The following is a 20,792-nucleotide window of genomic DNA, read 5'->3' on the forward strand; positions in this document are numbered from 1 at the left end:
GCAGCCGGGCACTGCAAACACCCTGCTCCCCTCCCGAGCCTGCAGGAACAGCACGGCAGGGCTGGCACCCGGGAGGGCTGACAGCCGTGACCTCAGTTTCTCTGCCAAAGCTGCTCCTGGCCCAGCAGTCAAACTCCTCCCCCACCCTGTCCAACCCTTTCAGGAGCACCGTGCTCCTGCCCTGCCAGGGCACCAGTAACTCTGGCCCAAATCCTGCATCCCTGCTCCAGTCACATGAACCCACAGACCATCTCACTGGTCTCCCCCTTCCTACTTAGGGAACCTAAATATAACAGCAAAGGTCTGGCCTTTTGCCAAAGTCCTCTAAATCACTTTAGTCAGGTGCAGGCAGCTGTCAAACTGCAGCATTATTTTGCAATAAACTTATAGATATTGGTGTATCAATATGTCCATTGATACCAGAGGAGCAATGAGCTCGTGAACAGCTGTTATTCAAAGCTTTGAGGAACCCATGCAATGCAACCAGCTCAAACATGAAAGTAACAGCACAGAGATATTTTCATTTCACATTTTTATTAGTAGACAGATGTGCAGAAAAGACAAAATATAACTACTGAAGGAGAAGACAACACAAAAATGCATCAGTTAATTCTTTCTGGTAAATTATACTGAAGAAAAAAAGGAAAAGATCTGGGAGTTCAGCTAAGAAAACTACTAAGAAATCTAGTGTACCCTGCTGGTTTCAGAATGGTTGAAAACTGCATTTGAAGGGACATGTAGCTGCAAATGTAAACGCTAATATTGACTGAAACGGGAGAAAAGGGGTTAAGAAAAACCCAGAATACACAGAGCAGGTAAACATTTTTCTGCAATCTCTTAAATAGTTTCAAAAAAATCCCCTCATACTTCAGTTGTATTTCAAAAAAAGGAAACCAGCAAGTCAACAAGCAATGACACTGCACAGGACAGTGGGGAAGAGAAATTAGTCTGGTTAATGTCAGAGCTCTCAAAAGAGGTTGCTTTTTTTGTCATTGAAAAAGGGTAACAGAAGAGTCATAATAATGCATCTTACAACACCAAGCTTGGAAATACAAGTCACTGGAGAGTATACAGTGAAGACGGTCAAAAGTACAAGGGAAATCCTGAAAGATGCAGTATCCTCATTTCCAACCAAGTAATCAGCAAAGACAGTGTTGCCACACTCTGCTCCTTCACCCCCCACAGCCGCCTGCAAGTTGGAGCTTGGTGCCCCTGCCCTGGCGTGGCCCCGAGTCCAGCCCTGCAGCCCGGAGCCTCAGGGGCCCATTTGCAACCCTGGCGCTGCCCTTGCCGGGCTCATGTGAAGCTGGGGGTGCCCCACACTGTCACTAAACGCAGGAGAGCCCCGCTGCAGGCTCCAAAAAGCAGCTGGGGCTGGGTAAGTCCTTGCTGGAAGAAGGCTGACAGCTCAGGAGGGTGCAGCTGCCTTCCCAGGTAACATGCAAGCAGGAGGGCGGGCGGCCGAGGCCGCGCCGGGCACAAGGGATGCACCGCCCGGCAGGGACTGTCCCTGCAAACCCCAGCCCAGTAACACTTTGGGAACAGATCTGCCTTGCTCGCTCCATGCGGAGCCCCCAGCACCTTCCTCTCCTCCCCGTCTGGGCAGCGCCCCCGGAGCTTTTGCTCAGCCTTGCCCCGGGACGCAGCCACGGAGCGGATCCCGAACAAGGCTGCTCCCACCGAAGCACCCCCGAGGGACCGCAGCTGGGGACGTACCATGGAAAACCCTGAGATACACGGCGGGGAGGCGCAGGCTCTGGTCAGGGTGATGCCTCTGTACCTGCGGGGACCGAGGGTCCCGCCCAAGCAGGGCCAGCACCTCCGAACTGCTCCCGGGGCCGCCAGGCCCGGCTGCCGATCCAGGGATCCTGCGGGACGGGAACTCGGGGCACCGCAGCCAGACTCGAGCACGCTGCACGGGGAGAGCCGAGCGCCTGAGGAAGAGGGATCTGGGCCAGGAACATGCGGGATCCCCCTGCCCACGACGGAGCGCCCTAAGCTCTGCCGAGGGCTCCCAGAAACATGCGGGAGGCTGAGCTCGGGGCATCAGCTGAAGCCCAGTGCTGAGAGCCTGTCGGAACCTGCTGCTGGCCTGCTCTGCCCCGGGGCTGGCTGCGCACACCGCTGTGCCCCAGGGAGCCGGGCAGGGAGAGCCCAGCCCTGCCCCGCGGCACAGACACACACAGACAGCCCCGACACGCCGCGGCCGGCTCCGAACGCCGCCGGCCCCGCGGGCTCTTCTCTGAATTCCTCTGGGAAATGCATGCAAAGTACTGACATTAAAAAAAAAAAAAAAAAAAAAAAAAAAAAAAAAAAATCTAGTCATTGCTGCCTCTTACCACTCTGCTGAAAAACCACAGTAAAGAATTTGCCTCCCTAAAAATGCAAGTGCTGGAGGAGAACAAACAGAACTCCCCTCTTTTAGGAGCTCTTCTTTGTGCAGCTGAAACCCCCAGTAACTTCAGCTTCCATGTTTAGGCAGAGAATTAGAATGGAAGTCAATGCCTATGAAAAGTGGGCAGAATTCCAGACATCATCAGAGAGCTAGGATCTCACACTGTATCACTTGGATTGTCTTTTTTGAAATCACAAACCTTTTTATCTCCCATATAGTTAATTACCTTTTCTGTGCAGACAAACCTACGTCTAAGCAAGTGCATGTCAGGTGTTTCTACTGGGCTGCACAGAGCAGCACCTGCCCTCAGGTGACCTACACGAGTGACAGGAGGCAGCTGCAAATGCACAGGGCTGGGGCTGCAGGGAGCAAGGGCTGCCGGCCAGCACGGGGCAGGAGGCTGCTGCTCTGTCCCACTGCCAAAAATAAGTCCAGCACAAATGGTGGCCAGCAGGATGCACATCTGCTCTCCTCCCTCCAGAGAGGGGCAGCTGGCAGCAGATCTCAGCAGAATAGCTAAAATGAAGTTTTTCAACCCTATCCTAGTCTGGGGGAAAAAAAAAAGGAAAAAAAAATTAACAAAAATAAATAGCAACCCAGGGCTCAGTTGTACAGATGTGAAGTGTTAAGTGTTTATTTTAGGTTCATATCACAAGCCTTTTCCAGAGACAAAGCTGATTGTGCCCTCTGGGGCTCCAGGGGCCAGCTATTTCCTAACTTAGCAGGCTGAAAAGGGATACTGTACCTTTCAGTGACATCCCATCAAGCTCAACACACAGTAGCTTTAACACTCTCCGCCCCACACCTTATAAAGGAAAAGCCACCACCACAAGGCTAAACGAATGTACACACGCTATTATTGTAAATGGAGCAGCTAAACCTTGGCAATTTGCTTCGTGGGGATTTTTTTTTTCTTCCCAGTAAATGCAGCACTTTGAGCTCCCAAAAACCCTGCTTCCAATGGGTTTGTTCCAGCTTTAAATACATTAAACATCTCAATGCAAGACTGTATTTAATTCAAGAATCTAAACACGAGCAAACCTGTTTTGCTGTGAGCATTTCGTAGAGAAGTGAAAAGGGGAGTTTCTTTTTTAAAAAGAAATTGTAATACAGTGATGAAAGGGTTAAGAATGCAAGAATTCAGACATTCTGTGGAGGGTCTCTAAGAGGTCCATAAAAAAGGAGCGAACAGATCCATACAACAGGAGACAGCAGGAGACAAAGTTTTGTGTTGGGTTTTTTTTTTTTGTTTTGTTTTTTTTTTTTTGTTTTTTTTTTTTTTTGACACCCCTCCCCCCCACTTTTTTGCTGGACTGCTGCTAGGTTACCGCTGCTCCCTTCTGGCCTGAGTCGGCAGGGCAGTACAGGGGCATAGAGGGAGCAGGTCACGACTCCTCGTTGCCAGAATCATCATCATCGTAACAGTCGGCATCCTCCTCCTCCTCGTCTTCATCGTCAATGTCATCGTCGTACAAGTCGTCGTAAAGCAAATCTGAACTGTTGTCATTGGAAGGCACTTTAGTTTTGATGCAGTACTCTGCCAGTGTAGTGGGGACCTTCACGCCATCCTTCTCCGCCTCAGCTTTGGTAGCCAAAACCTGTTTCCTGTGGGGAGGAGGACACAGCAGGAATGTGAGCAGGGCCGTGTGCCACGGCTCAGCTCCCCACCCTCCTCTCCAGGCACTGCCCCGCCCTCCTGGCAGCTGGGCAAGGGAGCTGAGGTTTGCAGGACGCACCACAACAGCCCTGGAAACAGATTTGGTTCCTGCAGCCTCAGGCCTGGGAGCATGCCAAGGGGGTTTGCAGCATACACGCTCTCAGCAACACATGAAATCAGCTATTCCACAGGCTCTGCACTAGAGACCTGCCAGAGGCCAAAGCAAATTCCATTCGCTACTGCAGGGATGGTCAGGGATTTCCTAGGGTGATTTATTGACTCTGCCGCTGACTGCTCTCCCACAGCATGCTCAAAACTGCAATTCCCACAAGCCTTTGGCAGTGCTCAGCTCCCACTGGAGGGTCAGAGCAGCTGGGGCTCATGGCAGCACCCCAGAACACAGCCTGGGGCTCACAGAATCCAAGTGTTTTCCATGACCCTGAGCCAGGCCTGGCTGCTGCACCCCAGCAGGAGGAGTAGATGGCAGCCTGTCCCCTCACTCACCCAGGGCCCGTCAGTCTGCTATTCCCTGTGTGGAGTGCACCCAGCCCTGCTGGATCCAAGGGAGCTGCAGGATTCTCTGCACAGGCAGAGCCCCGCTGGCCCCACCCAGGGCCACATCCTGCCTGCCCAGCTGGCAGAGACAATGCAGATGTGGCCTCGTGCCAGAGTCCTGCTCCAGGCTGGGCTGTCCCTCCACAGCAGCCCTGGCCCATGCAGCTCATCCCCCTGCAGTTCCTGATGAACCATGGACTTCTCCAAGGGCAGGACTGAGCACTGGTTCCAGCTAATCCAACCCAGCTCTGCAAGCCCTTGACAAATCCTGCTGATGCTCCTTTGAATTGGAGGGACAAGATTACGATTCATGCATGCATTGAGCACAGGAATTAGTAGGATGCAGTCAGTTTGCATCACATCCCAAGCAATGCAGGGCTTAAAGACAAGTAGGGACTTAGACTGGGATTTACAAGTAGCCAATAGGTTTTGCAGAGCATCATGACAGATTAGTCTGAAAAAAGAACAATTTAAAGACAAATCAGCCCAGTCCTCCTGCCCCAGAAGTTTGCACTGCTTCTGTGTGCTGAAAATTCTGGAGGGACCTGAAGCATGGACTTTGAATAAGACACCAAAATTAATTTCCAAATTACATTCTGCTGTGAGAAGCTGGTTTCAGTAAATTCTGGAAGCAGCCTGTTTGACAGGATTCAAAGCAGAATGCTGGTAGGCCAGCATCACAACTGGCAAAGCTTACCTTATGATTTCGGCGTACTCCTTGTCTTTTCCTTTACTGTCCCTCCATTTCCTGAACATGACTGACGCATCCACATTGGCTGGGGAGAATGTGTTGGGCTCATTAAGCAAAGAGATTACACTCAGTAAGATAGTCCTGAAAGAGGTAGCCACAACAGCAGAGTCAGAGTTGGACATTCATGGATTCTGGATGTCCACAACTTCTTTAGGTGTTGCATGATAAACTTGTTTGAAGTCAAGCCTTAAGCTGAGGACGGTGTTTTTAAATGAGAATAGGTATTCATGAACCTCAGACCCTGGACATTGGTGTAAGGAAGGTGATATAACACAAACCTCATTTGACTACAGACCATCCTGTCTGTGCTTGGGACAGGGCAGCACAGAAAGCTACAATCAGACCAGAATTCAGCTTGTCTGCACTATCCACAGATGGGGTGGGGCTGGAAATCTGCTCTGTGAGCTGCTCCTGGTGGCTTGCAGCCTCCAGCAGGAAGCCAGGCCAGGCTGTTTGACTGCCCTGCACAGGGAGAAGGACTTCTATGACCCAAGGCCAACAGAAAAGGCTGCACTACTTTTTCCCTGTCCTGCCAGGTGGTTGGGAGGCTGAGGCTGGGGCAGGACTCTCCTCCCCTGAGCTCATGCCCCACTCAGGCTGCAGCAGCAACCCTCAAGCACAGCAAGGGGAGGACAGTGTGGATGTTTTTCAATGCTCAGGCAAGGTGCCAGGGCCCAGTGGGATTCAGCTGCTGGTACTCAGCAGAGCCAACATGAGCCAGTCATGTACCCCTGGCAGGCAGGTGGGCAGAATGACAGACAGTCCTCTGGGATTTCCAGCCAGGGCCCCTGCTCTGCTGGCATTTACCAGCTGCAAACACCATTATCTTGTCCAGAGCTTTCTCCTGCAGTTCCTAGAACCCTGCACTTGAGAGTTGCAGCCTTTGCTGCTCACACTGTACCTCAACCAGCACAAACACCCATATCCAGCCACTAAAACAGCATCACCCATCCCAGTGGCCCTGCCAGCAACAGCTTCCCTTTCAAATGGAAGGGACAAACAAGGGAGAGAGAATAGCTCTTGAAACACAGCATTACACAACAGCCACTTTGCAGACCTTGATTAAAGGGGACTGGGAGCTGCAGTCGTGTTTGCACTGATTCAGGGGCATGTTCAGAGCACATCTACCAGATCATATATCTGGGTACAATTCCAGGAAATGCTTGGTCATTTGGATACTGAGTATCTGAAAGGTTTTGAAAATAAACACTTGTATCTGAACAGACTGTTCAGCACAGCTATCAAGAGAGTCTTCATTTTCTAAATTATATAATTCTGTACAAAAAGAGAACAGCAGCTCTGGAAGAAACTGTCTCATTGGATTGGAATGATGGGCATAAGAGATCATTTTCTACTTCATCTCAAGAATTCATTTAAGAGCCTTTGATTTTCTGCAAACAGGCCAGCATGTCAGCTCCAGCATCATGCAGCAGCTTTCTGCAGAGCAAACAAAGTCTAGGGAAGGCCAAGGACAGGAATTAATATCTGGATTTACCATCTGCTCTACCACACTTCCATCAACAGTGAGGAAAAGCCAATTTTCACTGTGGTGTCCAGACACCAAAGTTACTGCAAAGCTACTTAAATACACCAAGACAATTGCATTAGAAGTGAAGCCCTCTGAGCTCTTCCTTCTCATCCAGCACATTAGATCAGCTCCATCACTGCTGATACCTTTAAGAGCTGGACTATGTCCTCCAAATCAAACCTGCTTGCCTTGAAGAAGGTACAGTAACAGAAAGGCATCCCAGCACGGGGGATCTGACAGGACTAACACCACTAAAAAAGTTCAGCCATGTGGGACTGAAAACCTCAGCAGCAGATGCAAACTGCATGGGCTGGGTACAGGCTGAGTCTCTGGGATATTGTCAGGGATCTGTCTCCCCTTAGACAAGGCTGCTGTAGCATGGAAGAGCATCAACTTAAGAAGGCTCAGACACAGATCAATTTCTTCCCAAAGCGACATGATGTAGATTGGCTGGTGGTCCCAACCAGCACATCCTATTACCTTCCTGGTTGAAAAAGGATTTTTTTTTTAAATTCCAGCTGCTATTTACATTGTAGATTCTCAGAGCCACCTCAAGAGGTAGGTATAGATTGGTCCAAGTGCCTTTTTGCCTTCTGGTATAAAGTCAAAAGCTTTAGCCTAGGCTGCACTGACAGTCATGTTACTGGATCAAGTTGTTCGTGGAATCTGCCCACATCTCAGGCAGCAAAAAAAGCCAAGACAAATGGGAATCCTCAAGAAACAAAGCAATAGGCAGACAGTACCTCACCTCTCTGCAGGAGATACAGGTGTGCCAGTACCTCAAATACTGTGCAGAGTCCTGGTCTGTGCAGTTCAAGGGTAGGGGAGACAGGGGAGATGTGGAGAAGGACAATTAAAATGATCAGAGAGCCTCAGCCCCTGGCCTTCTACCACTCACTCAGCTCCATGGGAAGCAGGATTCTCTGCCAAACACATCAGAGCTGCATTCCTTCACATCTTGCTGGGTTTTGCTGTGTTTACTTATGCCTGCATCACCTAGCTCCCAGTGATAGGAAAGCTCATACTGATTGTGTTTAAAAAAATAAATGAGCCTGCTTGACACCCTCAGAAGCACAGGTGAACTCTCACAGTTGAAGAATGAATTTTCCCCTTCAGACACTTCAACCCTGCTCATCTGTGGGGAAACAGTCAACACTTGGCAGGTTTTACAGAATTCAGCAGCAGAAGAGCAGCTCCCTCCCACATCTTTGGCCCCTCTGCCTCCTGTCTGACACTTTGGAGCTTTCCCAAGCCAGATGGGACCCCAGCAGGATGTGCTTCTGCTGGCACTCTGCCCAACTGGTGATGGTGGCACCAGACTAAAAGTGAAGGACCAGTTTTATTTTCATTGGCTGAGGAATGTTTTGACCTGTCACCCTTAAGCCCAAGATGATTCAAGAGCATTAGCACTGAAAACTGCAACTGTGGTGAGGGACAGCAGAAATTAGAGAACAAGCACCATGATAAGATACGTGTCAGTCTCTAGGGCTGAATATAATGAAATACCCAAAATGCATGTGTGATTTATGTAATTCATGCCCAAAGCTGTTTCCTAACTTTGAATTAAGGCTTGTCACCTTGATTCTTTATTTGATAGTGTCTTGTAATGAAAAATGAAATTCAGCTGCTGTTTCAAAAGCATGGACAGGTTACACCTTGAATGTCTCTGGTACTTAGCAATCCTTTGTATTTTTGTCAGGAAGAAAACCACCAGCTGCTCCCAACACCACTCAGGAGGACAGGAGACAAACAATGGGAGGCAAACAACAGGCAGAACTCTGCAAAGTTGCTTCTACTGGTCAGAATACTCAAAAACATCCTGTATTGGGTGTGCAGGGCCAAGTTTTGGTAGTCAAGGTGCTACAAAAGGGTGGCTTGTGTGAGAAGCTGCCAGAAACTTCCTCTATGTCCGGCAGAGCCTGGCAGTTCCAAGGACAGATGCTCCACTGGTCAAGGCTGGGCCAACTGGAAAGAGTGGTAATGTCTCTGTGATAACATATTTAATAAGAAAAAAGTTTTGTGTCCAGAGAAGAATGGAGTGAGAACATGTAAGAGGACCAACCCTGCAGGCAGGCAGGGCAGTGCAGGAGGGGCAGGAGCTGCTGCAGGTATTGGAACAGAGATTCCCCTGCAGCCCCTGGAGCAGCCCAGGCTGAGGCAGCTGTGCCCCTGCAGCCCAGGGAGGGCACGGGGGAGCAGAGATCCACCTGCAGCCCCTGGGGGAGCCCGGCCTGGAGCACGGGATGCCCAAAGGAGGCTGTGATCCTGTGGGAAACCCATGGAGAGAACAGCTCTCTCACTAGAGCAGCTGGTCCTTGAAGGCCTGCACCCAGTGGAAGTGTGACCCACGCTGCAGCAGTTTGGGGAAGACTACTGCCCATGGGGTGGACTCATGCTGGCAGAGTTAATGCAGAACTGGCACGCTTGTGGGAGGGACCCCATGGTGCAGCAGGGGAATCAATGTGTGATGAACTGACTATAACCCCCATTCCACTACCCCCATACCCTGCTGTGGTAGGGGGTAGAGCTGGGAAGGAGGGAGAGGTGGGGGGGAAGTTGTTCTTAAGGTCTTATTTTACTTCTCATTATCCTGCTCTGATTTTGTTGGTGACAAATTTAATTAATATCTCTAATTCTAGCCTATTTTGTCCATGATGGCATTTGGTGATGCCTCCTGGAACTTATCTGCTGCAGAAGAACATCAGAACAACAAACAGGTTGTTCACAATGCTGTGAAGATTGGAATAGCTCAGGGAGACTAAGGCTGGGAGCAAAAGGGTGAGCTATTTCTAGCCCCAGGCCACTTCAGGATATCTAGGAAGGGGTGCAATACACAGATGGGCTCATGATAAAGGGATGGACATGGCCATAGAGGCCATCACACAGGTTATCCACAAATGTGAAAGATGTGCTGCCATCAAGGGAGCTACACATGTGAAATATCCCTGGAATAGAGGACAGTGGCTGGGTTTAGAGTGTGGTGAGGCCTGGCAAATAGATTGCACTGGGCCACACACACGCCAAGGCAAGAGTTACTTACTCACTACACCAGAGGCAACAACTAGCTGGAAATGTACCAAATAAACCATGCCACTGCCTGGAACACAACCTCAGGTCTTGAGAGACACATTCTGTGGTGACATGGTACCCCAGAGAGAACTGAATCAGGCAATGGGACTAATTTTCAAAATAATCTCATAAACTCCAAAGCAAAGAAACATTGAGAGAATATATCACATCCCTTACCACCCACAAGCTCTGGAAAGACTGAGAAATTCCGAAGACAGTTAAGAGTTTTAGGTAATGGGAATGGAAGCACTGGGATGCAAATTTTGCAGAAGCCACTTGGCTGGTCAATGCTAGGGGATCTGCTAGCTGCACTGATCCTGCCCAAACTGACCCCACAGACACTGTGGGAGGAGATAAGGTCCCTGCACTACACACAGCAAAGTGGCTGGGGAAGTCAGTGTGGATTCTCCTCCCATGGGAAAAGGCAAATACATTGGTGAGATTGTCTTTACCCAGGGATCTGGGTGTACTTGGCAGATAACATGGAAGGATGGGGAGACCCAGTGTGTACCTCAAGGAGATTTAACCCTGCAGGAAAAACAAACTGTGTGAGTTTTATGTCACAGGAAGTAAAGGAACAGGAACATGACCTGACAAAGAATGAATTTTGTGAGGAGCAAGGAGAATGTGATGATGATGTGAGCCAGGCTGGTGACCAATGACCAAGTGTGCTGCTTCTCCTGTCCTGACCACCCATCCTGATGGGGTAGAGCACAAGTCATGGGTCTGGAGGGGTGGAGGAAGCCATGAAACAGGAGAATAATATCCATCTGTGAAAGGACAGGTTAATGAAAATGTACATTTGGTACAGAGATGGTTCAAGGATGTAGTTTGGGTTGTATGTGTGGGTAAGAAGGGATTCCAGTAATGAGAAAGAAATACAGTGGAACAGTTGGAAGATAAATATGTTATGTAGGATCTAAACAAATGGTATGGAATTAAGAGTGGAGACTGTATTGAGTTTGCTGAGCTGTAGCTCATTTTATCTTAGCAGCACCCAGTGCTTTCCATCCATAGTTAGACAGGTATGATAACATGCAATTGTTTTGGCTACTGCTGAGCAGTGCTGACACAGCATCAGCGCTGTCTCCAACATTCCCCACTCCCCCATCAAGGGGCTGAGAGGTGGCAAGATCCTAAGATGGGGCACAACCAAGCCAGCCGGTCCAACTTAACCAAAGGGATATTCCATATCATATAACATCAGCTCAGACATGAAAGCTAAGTGAGAGAGGAGAAATGGGGGACATTTGTTATTTCACAGTGTTTGCCTTCTGGAGCAACTGCTACATGCACTGAAGCCCTGCTTCCTGGAAAGTGGCTGAATGCTGCTCACCAATGGTAAGTAGAGATTAATTTTTTTCCCCTTTGCTTATGTGCACAAGCTTTTGCTATTGCTTTATCTCAAACATGGAAGTTGTTTTCTGTGTTATTTTTCTCTCCCCTGTCCTGCAGGGAAGGGGAGTAATAGAGCAGTTTGGTGTGCACCTGGAACACCATTACACACACTTTTCTACTAGTGGTACTTGGAAGAAGATAACAGTGATGAGATAGGCTTCAACATTTGAGATAATTTGCCTGCAGAATATGAAACCTTATGAATAGAACAGAAGGCTCTGCCCTATCAGCCCAGTATGTTCAGACAGACTGGTATGTCTGGTTCCCACTTGATTCAAGCCCTAAGCCCCACAAAACTTTAAATTCCCTCCCAAATCTCTCCCACCATAGCCCTTAGGTCTTGTAGAGATGGCAGGCCTTTGAGGTCACCATTGCACAACATATTCACAGTTACCTGACATTTTGGGTAGGGTTCCACCTCTCTGATGGTAGCTCTCCACTTTGTGGGTCATCTACAGGTGGGTGAAGAATTGAAATACATACATCTCCATTCTGCAAGACAGGAAAAAGCACTGAGAATAGCTTGGCTGGAGGCTGAGGCCTGATGACTCAAATCCACCACTCAGACCGTCTTCTGATCAGTTTAACCTTATTGATATGAACATCCAAGTGCTAGCAAAAACCAACAAGGGCTGGAAATGGTTCTGAATTTTTCCAAGGGCTAGCCTGCAAACTGGCAAAAAACCCAATATAAAATCAAGAGGTTTAAAGAATGTACTGAAGTAAGCAAAAATAGTAATAATGTAACATAAAACTAGATTGGTCCCCAGATAGCAAGTACTACTGTCACAGTGACATAATGTTTAATCACAGGAGACCCCAAGTAGGGTTGAAGAAAATCTGTGTTCCCACTGGTAGCTTGAGCTAGCTACAGGAAATTTTTGAATTGAAGGGTTTAATCACCATCTACTAGCTCAGGTATGAAAACATTATGTCTCCCAGGACACAAGGACCTTGAACAGATGGTGTGGGGCAGGCTTACACAGCTCCCCTAGGACACAGCTGTTCAAAATACCAGATGAAAAAGCAGGAGATGCTTTCTGAAGGTTTCACTGAAAATCCCTTTCACCATGCAAAAGGAAGAATATTCTGGCAGCATATGGAAGCCATACAGCCACATAATCCTCAATATATGTTCTACTCACCAGTCTTATGGCCTGAATATAGATTTAAAGCTCTATAATGCCTATTTAGGAAAGCTGTCAACCCAGTTCTCCATCAGCAACAGCACTCTGACACAACTGCTTTGCAGGAGGGCTGGAGCAGTATCCACCCCAGCTAAATATCCTCCACTGAGGCAGACTCCAGGGACTCACCAGTGCCCTGCTGCAGGATGGGGTGAAGGTGCAGATGAGGCCTGAGGCTGGCCAGCAGATATTGGCCTCTCCAGGCCCCATGGGCTTTGCTGCCAGCTGTGGGGCAGCACTCATGCTGTTCCTTGTCACTCCTGCTGTCCCAGTCCAGGGCACAGACTGATGACAGGATCAGCTCTGTTCAGGACTCCAGCTGGAAACTTCCCACACACCTGGTCTCACATCTTTCCAACACTGCTCAGAGCACAGAGCAGGGCTGCTCACAGCAACAGCATCTGTGCCTTTGAGCCCAGGCCAGTGATCACAGCTACAGATAGCAGCAGCTCACCTGGGGGGTTGTGATCTGTACCCAGATTTCAGCAGTGCACTATTCATGCCAGGTATGCTAATCTAGCAGGCCCTTGTCACTTTGAAGCAGGTTTTAGTCAAGAACACAGCAAGGCAGCACCTGGAGCTGCTGAATTCCAAAGCACATACTTAGATTGCTGGAACAGTTTGCTTTAAGAAGGCAGTTTCCCTTTTAGGGCCCCAACAGGCTTGTGAAATCTTGAACTTTTTTTAGGATCACTCCAAGCTGAAGTTAACTTTATTAATATAAGATTATGCTCAGTCTACTCTGCTATCACTAGTAATTTCCATTAGTTTTTCCTTTAAGCTTTTCCTGGAAGAATGCAATGCTAGTGGCCAGAGGAAGTATCTCAGCACTTGGGAAAAGTTCCTGAAGCAATCAGATCAGCAGCATGGGGACAAGCAGATATTTGGCAAAATGAAGATAGAGGGAAGCAACGATGTGAAAAGTTTTTGTCTTGCCACAATCAGTGTTACATGTTTGGCAACTGCATTGTATTAAGTGTCTGGAGGGGTAAACATTTCATGGGGCCTGATGAGGTCAGCACAAAATTCTAGAGATCAGGAGAGTCAGGGGCCAAGCCTTTCCCTACATGCATTTTTGAAAGACATAAACAAGGAGAATGGGGTAGTTTTTTGCCATTGAGGTATATCCTCCATTTCTATCAGGACTGAGAACTGTTATGTCATAAAAATAAAGAGCAAGTGAATGCAATTTTACCAAAGTTCAGTGAGATGACCCAAGTAAACCAGAGATGAAAAAACCACACATTGCTCAAGTCTCATTGCTCAGAACTGGAATGTCAGCCCCAGCCTCTCCATCTGGTCCTACCAGCAGATTCTGTAAACTGCTGCTTTCTTTCATCTTCCTTGCACTAAGAGGGTTTTTTTGTCCCCCTCCTCCTGAAAACCCTCAAACATCAAACACTTTGCTGAGATAGTCTCAGTTTCATCTGAAGTTACCCCAGTGTCTCATCTTCATTGCTTAAATGTTGCCAAAACAGCCTGTAAGCTGCTTCAGATACCCTCAGCTACAAGAAATACTCCTATAAACACAAAGCATAAAGCTGAGAGCTTGTGTATTTGAAGAGCAAACCCAAAATACACACATCAAGTTTTGGGTTAGTTCCTCCTGCTGCCTTCAGCTGTTTCGAGACAATTTTTCATCTTTCTCACCAGGACAGGGAAAGGGCCTTTCCAAGGCTTGTTTTCGTACATTTCATTTTGGGAGCCATTTGCCACTCACCTCCTGCATGAGGATTTCCAGATTCAGAATCAATACCCATGTGTCTGCAATTATCTGAAGATTTCAAAGTTGTCTTTACTTATAGAACAAAATTCCCTGTAACTGAAATAGAGCCTTAAAGAAAAACATCCTTGGCTACAGGAAAGATCCTGTGCCAAGTACAAAACCCACATCAGAAAACGGTCAGAAAACTGATGTGAGGATGTCCCTGGACTTGGGCAATTCCCTGGATCAGTTAATAATTAAAGTGGGTTAGTATTCTGTTCTGCACTGAAGTTTGGCAAGGTTTCTAGATATTTATTACTAAGCCATCAGTGCACTTCTCACCATTTGAAGCACACCCATTCCAAGCTGGGCATTTGGCAGCAAGAACTTATCAGAAGGGACTTTCCAAGCCCAAGACATCAACTGAGGGCTTTATTTGTTCATGGGATGGAAGAGAATGACATTCCAGTTTTCAGGTGGGTTCAAAGGAAGTCTGCAAAACCTTTCTTAAGAAAACCTGTGATAAGGTGAGAGACCTGCAGCAAAAGGAACATTCTGAAATCCTTTAGCTCCCAAAACTATAGAGGCAGTGCTTCTTAGCAGGTTGACATTCTTCTAGGATACCCAAAAGTTCAGCTAAGATTTGGCTGACCTCCACTAAAAGTTAAGTTTTGAACCAAAACAGGCCTTCAGCCTTCAAATACAGCTCTGTGGAAGTGGGTGATATTGAACCAATTGCCTCTATATGGAATCATTCCTCTCCCAGACCTGCTGTTGTTCTGTTGTGATCCAATTGCTGACAGTCCACAGCCTTGGCTACCCTCTGAAAGTAACCCATACACATACTGAGTTTAAGGAAGCACAAAGCTCTCTCACACACCCCAGAAAAAGATTTTTAAAAAACACCTTACCTCATAAATGTTGGGGTGCCACATTTTGGTCAGGAATCTGAAGGTAGGTGGTGAATATGGATAGTCAATAGGAAATTTAATGTGAGCCTGAAAAAAAGCAGAATTTTTTAGCTATGAAACAGAGCAAAAAAGACCAACAACCAATAACTACAGTGAAAAGATTGGGGGAAAAATTCATTAAGGCTACTAAATTGCTCATTTAATAAACCAGTGCCCAAGTGGCCCTACAGTGTAACTTTATGCAATTTCTTATAAGCAAAACACTAACTGAATAAGAAAAATCAAAACACCTGGGCTGGTAATGCTCAGAAGACAAGCCAAAACGCATTTACCATATCCTAACTCAAGAAGCACTATTCAACAGCTGTTGCTAAACAGGGTGAAATATACTGGAAAAGTTTTAAATCAAGAGAGCACTGCTCTCTTTCTGAGTTCAAAAGCAGACTAAAAAATGTTTACTAAGCTGAATAGACCTGTTTTATATTTGCCTGTACAAATATTTAAAATTACTCTTCCCATAATGAAAAAAAAAGTTACATAACTTGCTCTAGTTATTTTGTCTTTGAAAGTTAAGCTGGTCCATCCACCTGTGTTTCTAATATTACATGTTTTGCCACCACAGGCATTTCTGAAGTCTCAACATCATCAGTGTCTGTTTAATAAATGAGTGCACCTTGAGGAATATTGATGGGCAACGACAGCAAACATCTTGCAGTGGTCAACAACCATCTGTGGGGCACAGCTTCTTCAGTCAAGTCAGTTGTGGGAAGGCTGCAGAGATCCTAGCACTGGAAATTAATTTCTCTGTGCTGTCCTGCTGTTCACAGCAGTCTGAATATGGACTGATCAAGTGTCCAAAACACTTCTCTCTGGAAGGTGGACTCGCACGCTGCTTGCTGCACTGTGGAGCACAAACCCTTTCCTTGGAACTGCTCAACTCATTAGAAAGTCCTACTGCCAGCCCAGCAAGGGATCTCCAGAGAAGCATCTTCTGGTCCTTCATACACAGCCAGCTTCATTTGCAACAGAAAATGCAAGAAGGGATCCCAAAAGCAAGATTCATATTTATCACGGTTTGAGACAAATTTAGGAGGAAACCTAGTCACCCTAGAACAACATGGTAAGAGCAGAATTCAGGTTACTCTCCTCCACTTAAGTACCTAAGCATGCCCCTTCCTCAACAAGAGAAACTTTGGAAAGTTTTATTCCATAGTACACAGAAGCAGACAACCAAAACAAATGGACTACAGAACTGTTTATTACCTGGCCACAGTTTTACTTACCAGCACACAGCTTTGCCCAAATTTTATGGGGTCAGAGTGTCAGATAGTCAAGAAAAGAAGGTTTTCTATTCACCTTTATGAAAGAAATTCACCAGTTCACATGGCCTTATGGTCTGTAGATGCCTACTCATGACTGTGTGTGGGCATGTTACAGCAGCACTGAGTCCTCACCCCGCAGTCATTTGTCACAGCACACACACAGCCAAGAGATTTATGATCCACTTAAACAATCCCACAGTTTAAGACCAGTTGCATGAATGCCATTGCTCCAAGAGCAGTGAGTGAATGGCTCTTGTCACCACACATTGCTGCAGCAAGGACATGCCTGGGCCCACAACATACTGCACTGTGAGCAGAGCAGAGATCTACCCAGGCAGGGCACGTTCACTCCAACTCAAGTGCTTGCATCATGTAGCTGCAGACTCCTCCAGACACTGGGGTTTTCCCAAGAAAGCCCATTCCTGTGTTTACACTCAGTTTTGGAGATTTAAGACACAAAACAGCAAAAGGACAGATTAAAAATGCAAGAGACAACAAAACTCAGGGTTGAGCTACCTACAAGATGTCTTAGCAAAATCTGTCTTCTACACAGCCACAGCTTCCAAAACAAAAAGCTTTGTGCCAGCAGATTACCAGCACTGCTATGCTTACAGCCCATATAGATGCTCAAGGAGTGCAGGTCTCATTCCTCCCAGTAAAACCCCTCTGCTTTCAAATTGTCTTACCCCGAGGGTTTGTCTCAGCAAGACCACTCCAGAAGCTGAGCCTGAGGCACCAGTATGTCCCTGTACGTGATGCAGACTCACACAGATGGTGTAGATCCTGGAAAACTGTTCCAAATTTCTAAATCCTGTTTGACAAATACAGTTCTTTATTAAAGGACTACCTGCCTACAATAACTATCACTATGGAATGCAGTGTTGTATCACATGTATCTTGAGCTCTAGGAACAGAAAACGCAACTGGAGAAATAAGAGAAATCTTTCTTTCCACATGCAGGCAGCTAGGAACCCAGCTTCCCTGTAATACATTACATACTTAGAGAAAGCAGTCACGTTACATGGTGATCAGCTATTTCTAACTAGTCTGTAGCTCTTTAGCACATGGAGGTTCTGTGCTGGAACATAAAGCAAGTAAGGCTTCTCTACAAACCTGATTTCAGAGTCAAAAGCCCCAAAACAGAAAACCTTGAATTACAGGCAGGGATTTTTCCCAAACAAAAAGAGCACCACTGTCAAGTCCCCATGGTGAGATCATCCAGAATTTGAAAGTGAAACCAAACACTTTTCCAGGCCATTACAAACAGGTCTGAGAGAATTACCTCATCTCTTCTGCAAGAGAAACCATGGAAAGTTACGTAAGCCTACTCTGCTCTCACTGAATGCTATTTGAGTTTCTGTGTGGGTTAAGCAAGCCAAGAATTTCCAAGACAAGCTGCAAGACTGCTTGCAAAATGCAGCAACAGCCATAATTAGAGGTCATTTTTTCCCCCACTGAAAGCCTGATTCTAAACATGTTAAAAAAAAAAAAGACCAAATTAAGCAATCAACCTAATTTTAAGTAGAGCTCACAGAATAGTTTTTCCCTACAATTTCACTGTTATAAGGCAAAAAAATCTGTTAAACTCAGCCAGGCTGCTAGGTACTTGAGAGTGGCAGAGTTTTCAGGGAGCTTGTTGTTAGCTCAGTTACAGCCACACAAACTAATTTAGGAGGACTAAATATGCAGCTCAGTTTCCCCCTGCGAGTTCCAAACAGTTACTGCATTCACCATGTCCCTGACTCCTCAAACTGAGCTTAAACAGAACAGATAATAATCCTGTTTTGGTGCTGATTTTAGCCAGCTGCATGCCATGGCTCCTTGACATCACTAAATAGATAGAAACATGAAGACCAGTCACAATCAATCTTCCCTTCCCCAGTTTGCAACTAGTCATGATTATAGTCTGTAGAAAAATAAACTCTTCTAAGAAGTCCAGCCTGACAGAAGATACAGTCCTTTAGAGACATTTACAGCTACCACAAAAACTTCAACTTCTAAATTACACCATAGCACGTATTTTAAGAATATTGCTACCATCATAGTCACTTTGTTTCCTATTTTACTGCTTCCCTGCATCTTCAACGGAGACTGCACTTCAGGTTTGTTAATCTTCTTTAAGTTGGATAAGACAAACACACAGGTTCTGCTATGTATGCCAGAAAAATACACAGCCTCACTACATCTCATGTGACTGAAAATTATTCACTGATTCAGTCACTACGAATAACTATTACAGCAACTTTGTTTCTTGAGATCTTGCCACGTACTTGACTCAACACTTACACTTGTGTCGCAACCACTCCAAGCACTCCAGGCTTGGGGCAGAGAGGCTGGAAAGCTGCCTGGCAGGAAAGGACCTAGGGGAGCTGGTTGACAATGGCTGAACACGAGCCAGCATGTGCCCAGGTGGCCAAGCATCCTGGTCTGGGTCTGCAATAGCGAGGCCAATGGGACTAACACAGGCAAGACTCCCTCCCAGCCTCAGTCCTTGTTCCAGCCTAGCTGTAAGTGACACTTCAGGAGTCTGACGCTGATTTTTTACAGCCATTTCAAGCTGACAAAACTGAGACCCCTGATTTTTAGGCAGAAAGGGAAGGAATGTTGAATCCATCCTATGTACCCAGTGCAGACAGGCCACGCAGGAAGCACAAACATTTCCTGGAAAGCCACCAGGACCACAACTGATCTGATTAGAGGATAATGGGGAACATCAGCAGCTTTTACAACGGCCAGCAAAAATTGCAGCTGCTTGGTGTTCCTGGAAGTGCCATTTAGAGATTACTTTCATTTCAAAACATGGCAAGCTTAATGCCAGCCCTTCTAAAACTCTGCATTAGTGAGGGCAAGGACCTTTAGCAAATTGTATTTAAGATCAGATACAAAGGAAGTGGTTTGAGTTTTGAAATTATTTTGCTGTTATTTGTAATTATCTGCTACAGCCAGCCCACAGATAAGCTCCTATTGACTCTGTGCAGGTACTACCAAGGTCTCTTACAGATCACCCATCTGCCCTGGCAGACTTGCAGATAGCACAAGGGCTCCTCACTTTCCTTCTTAAGGGGCACAACCAGGCTCCCCACTGTGCTCCTGCTGACTGCTCCACACACTGAACATGAACAGGAACTACAGGCCACCACCAGGTTAAGTGGTTGTATCTAATCCCACAAAATGCCTTTTCCTGCTGCTGGTGCATCACACATTATACAATTCATTTAACGGAATCTCCTCTTCCACATTAGGCCTGGATTAGTGCATGCAGTATTAAACACTACTAAGCATGTTCAGTAGAGGTCAGCAGTCAGTACCAGCAGCCAGTTTCTCACAGCAGTGAGGTTTAAAGCACCTCCAGTAAAGTATCATCCAGCTCACAACATGTGAAACAGCATTACAGCCATCCCACTGCACTGTCAGCTATTTGGTGAGGTAAAATGTAGGGCCAACACAGCTCTTTCAGCTCCATTTGTGACTTACGGCCTAAGCAATTTCTTGTGGCAGAGCTGGGTGCTAGCCTGGTACTTCAAACCCAGTTATTGCTTCATTTCCCAGCAACACTGTATCAGTGTTTATTGCCATCTGTTGTGCTTCAGAGAATAGGAGGAGCACATCTCTGATCTAAGATGAGTGACCAGACCATTCAAGTCTTGTGAGTCCTGAAAACTCCCTTGTTGCTGTAGTGGCCATATGAACAGTAACAGCAGAAAAGCCCTTATACCCCACATTACCTGCGCTGTTTCATAAGGAATTTAAATCACAAAGATCTGAATGTGCAGAATGAACTAGATGTCATGAGAAGAACATGAAGCATCTAAACAAAAAAGATAGAGCCAAAATTCAGCAGAGCAATGATGAGTCAAGAAGTAAGGCTAGCTTACACAATCAGAGACTGGTTTGACAGGCACCAGCCCATTCTTGTTTCACACTAAATCATATCTTGTACACATTTCCTAATTTAGTTATCTGGGGCACTACTAAATCTGTTGTTCTCAATGGAAGACTTCCTCTGGTACAAACTAGATTTCCTTTTACCAGAATGTCTTTTAACAGTAAGATGTTATTAAATATTTATCTGCAACATTCATAAAGCTGAGATTGTTGGCAAGTCATCCAACCTGAACCAAAGCAGGTAAAGGGGCAGATTACACGAGCACCACCTACACTCAGCTAACAACTGCCAGGTCAATTTCCACTGCTTTGGTTGTGAGTTTGACTTTTCATGATGTTACAGAAAATGCTATCATTTCAACCAGTGAAGGAGATGCAGCATTTAGCAAGAGATATTGAGTTGGAAACAGTGGCATCCTGAAACAACAA

General features: G+C 46.5%; 1 protein-coding gene across 1 annotated transcript in view; it reads right to left on the reverse strand.

Moving 5' to 3' along the window:
* Window positions 1–515: 515 nt before the first annotated feature.
* Window positions 516–20,792, reverse strand: part of UBE2R2 (ubiquitin conjugating enzyme E2 R2) — a 54,328-nt gene continuing 34,051 nt past the window's right edge. Inside the window, exons 2-5 of the mRNA XM_071425761.1 lie at window positions 15,157–15,243; window positions 11,748–11,845; window positions 5,305–5,439; window positions 516–4,000 (exon numbers count right to left, since the gene is read on the reverse strand). Of these exons, the coding sequence (XP_071281862.1) occupies window positions 3,781–4,000; window positions 5,305–5,439; window positions 11,748–11,845; window positions 15,157–15,243 (540 nt within the window). The 3' untranslated portion in view covers window positions 516–3,780. The remainder of the gene's footprint in view (window positions 4,001–5,304; window positions 5,440–11,747; window positions 11,846–15,156; window positions 15,244–20,792) is intronic.

Source organism: Agelaius tricolor, unplaced genomic scaffold, assembly GCF_023055355.1.
Source record: "Agelaius tricolor isolate 1412-34295 unplaced genomic scaffold, bAgeTri1.0.p SCAF_4, whole genome shotgun sequence".
NCBI classification, from domain to species: domain Eukaryota; kingdom Metazoa; phylum Chordata; class Aves; order Passeriformes; family Icteridae; genus Agelaius; species Agelaius tricolor.